This window comes from Triticum urartu, chromosome 3A, assembly GCF_056163025.1.
Source record: "Triticum urartu cultivar PI428250 chromosome 3A, HENAU_Tu73, whole genome shotgun sequence".
In the NCBI taxonomy this organism is placed as follows: domain Eukaryota; kingdom Viridiplantae; phylum Streptophyta; class Magnoliopsida; order Poales; family Poaceae; genus Triticum; species Triticum urartu.
This window is the reverse complement of record NC_141875.1, coordinates 684,504,458-684,509,957: the sequence shown is the minus strand read 5'-3', so window position 1 is coordinate 684,509,957 and position 5,500 is coordinate 684,504,458. Positions and strand designations below refer to the sequence as shown.

The window sequence follows — 5,500 nt, the reverse complement described above, 5'->3', positions numbered from 1 at the left end:
AAATTCCATAACCAGCACCTGCATACGACTAAATGCGTCACGCCATCCCGCATTCGACATGTGACATCCAGAGGACGAGCCTCCATCACACGCGCGTCGCCACCCGGGGACTGTTGGCATAAGCTCACCCGTTGCATGGCTGTGTAGGCTAGTCTTTGCTTTATTCTGTTATTCTAATAATGTGTGTGCATGGGAGATTAGACCCGCACATGCACGTAGATCGTGGAGCGAGTCTAGCTCGTCCACTTCCCCTCTCTCTCTTCCTGGTTTGTCTCTCCTGGTGGATGATCACGCTGTGGCTCAGGGTTGTGGGATGGCGCGGCCATCTTGGATCATAGCGAGTCCACCGGGAGATAGACTGCTTCTCATTGTAACCAGCATATAGTGAGGAAACGGAATAACAGAAAAGCTGCGAAGTTTGAGCGGCAGAAAAACTCTCTCTCGCGCGAGTCCAGTTCCTCTCTTCCTCCTCGTCAGATCGGCAACGACAATTGGCATCAGAGCCCCGGGTGTTTGATCCTTGGCACGGCGGCGGTGTTTGATCCGTCGTGGTGATGTCCGGTGACGAGTCGGACGGGAAGAACAAGGGCGGCGGCAAGTCGTCACTGAGGACGCGTTCATCCAAGGCACCGCTCGCTCGCCTCACCGGCGACGGCAGCGGTGAGTATCGGGTGGTGGAGCGCGTCGTGTGAGAAGACTCAGGGGCTTCCATGATGCTCACACGCACGAATTATCAGGAGTGGGCGTTGGTGATGCAGGTCAAGTTGCAGGTTGCCCGAGTCTGGTCCGCGGTGACCGACGACGACGCCGACAAAAATGACGACCGGCGCGCGCTGAGAATTATACTCACCGGTGTTCCGCCGGAGATGCTGCGCGTGCTGGCCGCCAAGGACACGGCGAAGATCGCGTGGGAGACAATCAAAACCATGCGGATGGGGAGCGAGCGCGCACGCGAGGCCAAGGCGCAAGTGCGCCGGCGGGAGTTCGAGGATCTCCGTTTCAAGGACGGGGAATCCATCGAGGACTTTGGGCTGCGGCTCTCCGCCCTCGTCGCCGACCTGGAGCTGTACGGCGATCCGGTCACCGAGTACAAGGCGGTGCAGAAGTTTCTCCGTGTGGTGCCGCATCGCTATCGCCCGATGGAGATGGCGATTGAATCACTGATCGATCTCAAGACCATGTCAGTGGAAGAACTGGTCGGTCGTCTCTCCGCCTGTGAGGATCACTACGACCTGGATGACAGCTCGCAGGCCACCGGGCGTCTGCTGCTCACGCATGAGGAGTGGCTGGCCCGTGAGAAGCTGGGCGGCGGTGGTGGATCGTCATCTGGTGGCGGCGGCAGCGGCAGCAAGAACAAGTCACCCGCGAAGCCTAAATCTCAGGGCGGCGGCAAGGGCACGCCCGGGAACGCCGGGGCAGGTGGCTCAGGCGGATCTGGTGGCAAGAAGAAGAAGGGCAAGTGTCATCACTGTGGCATCCCAGGGCATTGGAAGAAAGAGTGCCGTACATGGCTCCGCGAGCAGGAGCAGAAGGGCAAGCCGGAGCAGGCAAACCTGGCACAAGCTGACGCCGAGCACGATCACGGCCTCTACATGGCCGTGGTCACCACCGTCGACACATCACAGCTCGTCCCGCCCTAGGAGGTGTATCTAAACAAGGAAAAGGTCCTGCCCGTGCCGTCTCCGGACGGCGTGTGGTTCTTCGACACCGGAGCCAGCAGTCACATGACAGGTGATAGGCGTGTGTTCTTGGCGCTGGACGAGACCGTGCATGGCACAGTGCGGTTCGGCGACGGATCCGTGGTGGCGATACTTGGACGCGGATCTGTGGTCTTCCGTTGTCAGAGCGGAGGCCAGCGCGCGCTCACCGGCGTCTTCTTCATCCCAAGCCTACGCACCAACATCGTCTCCATCGGGCAACTTGACGAGGCCGGCTGCATCATCGACATCAGGGACGGCGTCATGGCGGTCCACGACCCGTCGCGGCGCGTACTGGCGCGCATCAAGCGCTCCTCCAACCGTCTGTACACAGGGGCTCTCGCTGTGGACGCGCCGACGTGTCTGATGGCGATCGGGGACGACGAGGCATGGCGGTGGCACACGCGCATGGGGCATCTCCATTTTCGCGCGCTCCGGGCCATGGCGACCAAGGAGATGGTGCGGGGCATGCCCGTGATTGATCGTATGGAGGAGTACTGTGATGGTTGCGCCTTGGGGAAGCAGCATCGCGCGCCGTTTCCTCAGGCCAGCACGCACCGGGCAGAGCACGGTCTGGAGCTTGTTCACACTGACCTCTGCGGCCCCATCGAGCCCACGATGCCGGGAGGTAACATGTACTTTCTGCTGGTGGTCGATGATTTTAGTCGATATATGTGGCTCGAACTTCTGAAATCCAAAGACGAGGCGTACGAGCGCTTCAGAAAGATCCAGGCCATGGCGGAGGCAAAGGGCCAATGCAAGTTACTTGCTTTCAGGTCGGACCGCGGCGGCGAGTTCAACTCCACCGAGTTCAGAAGCTACTGCGAGCAGCGCGGCATCCAACACTTCACCACCGCACCGTACTCCCCACAGCAGAATGGGGTGGTCGAGCATCGAAACCAAACGGTGGTGGAGATGGCGCGTTGCATGATGAAGAGCATGTCCATGCCGGCGCTGTTCTGGGGCGAGGCTGTGCGGATGGCGGTGTATCTCCTGAACCGCGCGCCGACGAGGAGCCTGGATGGTGTCACTCCTTACGAGGCGTGGCACGGCCGTAAACCCGCGGTGCATCACCTGCGCACGTTCGGGTGCATGGTTCACGTCAAGAGCGTCGGGCCCGGCATCACCAAGCTGAGCGATCGCTCGACGCCGATGGTGTTCGTTGGATATGAAGATGGGTCCAAGGCCTACCGCGTCTATGATCCTACAAGCAAAAAGGTACGGGTGACGCGTGATGCAATCTTTGAAGAGAACAGGCCTTGGGTGTGGCGAACTCCGGGCGCGGCCACGGACGCACCGGCATCGGCAACGTTCGCCGTGGTCTACACCACGGAACATGGCACTCAGGAGCGGGACGCTGGGATGAATGCGGCGCCCCCAACGCCAAGGAGCCCGGCGACACCAGCGTCTTCATTGCCCGGGACTCCGCCCTCTGCAACAGCTGGCTCGCCCGCGGCGAGCACGCCCACGGTGTCCACGCCCGCGACGGCCACACCCAGCACACTTGGCAGAGACATTCGTTGGGCGACGCCTCCCAGCCACGATGAAAATCGCCGAGATGTGGATACTGGCGACATCCGCTATCGCCGTGTCTCTTGCATCATGGATGAGACTGAGGGGGAGGCCGTGCGCGAAGCAATGGAGCAGTGTCCGTTGAGCACCGAGGAACCAGCCAACATTGCTGATGCGCTCGAAGATACAGCATGGAAGCATGCCATGGATGCTGAGATGGACTCGATCGCTGAGAGCGGCACTTGGGAGCTAACTTCACTCCCTCGAGGGCACAAGGCGATCGGTCTCAAGTGGGTTTACAAGGTCAAGCGTGATCCAGAAGGCAAGATCCTCAAACACAAGGCTCGGCTGGTCGCAAAGGGATATGCACACAGAGAAGGGATAGACTTCGAAGAGGTGTTCGCGCCCGTGGCACGCATGGAGACGGTGCGCTTGTTCCTGGCTCTGGCCGCGCACTCTGGGTGGGAAGTACACCATATGGATGTCAAGTCCGCATTTCTCAATGGAGAGCTGGGCGAAGAGGTGTATGTGTCACAGCCACCAGGTTATGCAGTAGCTGGGAAGGAATCTCATGTACTGAAGTTGAGAAAAGCTCTCTATGGTTTGCGGCAAGCCCCGAGGGCATGGTATGCCAAACTGGATCACACTCTCGGCGCACTCGGGTTCAGTAGAAGCCCGCCGGAGCATGCAGTCTACAGACGCGGGGACGCGCGCTCATTTCTGATTGTGGGTGTGTACGTCGATGATCTCATCATCACAGGCACTGATGCAGCTCACATACTGGAGTTCAAGGAACAGATGCAAAAGCTTTTCAAGATGACAGATCTTGGATTACTCAGCTACTACCTGGGCATTGAAGTATCGCAAACTGAGGGAGTGATCACCTTGTGTCAGCGTGGCTATGCTGAAAAGATTCTGGAGCTAGCAGGAATGAGTGACTGCAATCAAAGTCAGACACCCATGGAGTGTAGGCTGAAACTGAAGAAAGAAGATGAAGGCAGGGCTGTTGATCAATCTCTGTACCGCAGTGTAATTGGAAGCCTGAGATACCTGGTACACACAAGACCAGATATCACATACGCCGTTGGCATTGTCAGTAGATTCATGGAGAGGCCAACCACAACACATTGGGCAGCAGTGAAACAAATTCTCAGATACATTCAGGGCACTCTGAACTATGGCTGCCGTTATGTACGAGGGGGAGCGGTGAGCTGCTAGGGTATAGCGACAGTGATCATGCAGGCGATCAGGGAGATCGCAAGAGCACGTCAGGAAATGTGTTCTTCCTTGGAGAGAACCCAATCTCTTGGACATCTCAGAAACAAAAGGTAGTGGCAATCAGTTCGTGTGAGGCTGAGTATGTGGCTGCCGCAGCGGCAACCTGTCAAGGCCTTTGGCTGAGCAGACTTCTTTGTGAGATGAAAGGAGAAGAGCCAACAAAGTTCAAACTCTTGATCGACAACAAATCAGCCATTGCTTTGGCAAAGAATCCAGTTCATCATGATCGCAGCAAGCACATAGATGTCAAATACCATTTCATCAGGGAGTGCATTGAGCAAGATCAAGTGGAGGTTGATCATGTTTGGACAGACTACCAGCTGGCAGATGTGCTGACCAAGGCGCTCGGGCGTGTGCGTTTCGTGGAGATGCGGCAGAAGCTCGGGGTCATGGAGATCAACAAAGCACTCTGAGCTTAAGGGGGAGAAGTGTTGGCATAAGCTCACCCGTTGCATGGCTGTGTAGGCTAGTCTTTGCTTTATTCTGTTATTGTAATAATGTGTGTGCATGGGAGATTAGACCCGCACATGCACGTAGATCGTGGAGCGAGTCTAGCTCGTCCACTTCCCCTCTCTCTTCCTGGTTTGTCTCTCCTGGTGGATGATCACGCTGTGGCTCAGGGTCGTGGGATGGCGCGGCCATCTCGGATCATAGCGAATCCACCGGGAGATAGACTGCTTCTTGTTGTAACCAGCATAAAGTGAGGAAACGGAATAACAGAAAAGCTGCGAAGTTTGAGCGGCAGAAAAACTCTCTCTCGTGCGAGTCCAGTTCCTTTCTTCCTCCTCGTCAGATCGGCAACGACAGGGACAGGCCAACCGAAAGATTCGGCGAGGCCCCATAGGTTACGTCAGGCGGGCTCTTCGCCAATCGTCTGCACGCGTGCACGATCCCAGGCGAATCCCTCGCGTGCCCCCAGGGTCTTCATGCAGGGCTGGGCTGGCGGCTGCAGATCCTCCTTGAGGTTTCCGCCTGCTCCCTCTTCCAAGCCAGCATGCAATATGGGCCTATTT

The 5,500-nt window shown here is 57.6% G+C and overlaps 1 protein-coding gene and 1 pseudogene across 1 annotated transcript; both read left to right on the top strand.

Moving 5' to 3' along the window:
• Positions 1 to 710: 710 nt before the first annotated feature.
• Positions 711 to 1,640, top strand: LOC147981586 (uncharacterized). The gene has a single exon (XM_087516002.1). It carries the CDS (start codon positions 711 to 713, stop codon positions 1,638 to 1,640), a length of 930 nt encoding a protein of 309 aa, XP_087372128.1.
• A 2,529-nt stretch (positions 1,641 to 4,169) lies between these two features.
• On the top strand, positions 4,170 to 4,900 carry LOC147981585 (secreted RxLR effector protein 161 pseudogene; annotated as a pseudogene).
• The last annotated feature ends 600 nt before the right edge of the window (positions 4,901 to 5,500 follow it).

Coding starts and splice junctions, on each gene's coding strand:
- LOC147981586 (XM_087516002.1), top strand. CDS start 711: ATGATGCTCACACGCACGAATTATCAGGAGTGGGCGTTGGTGATGCAG.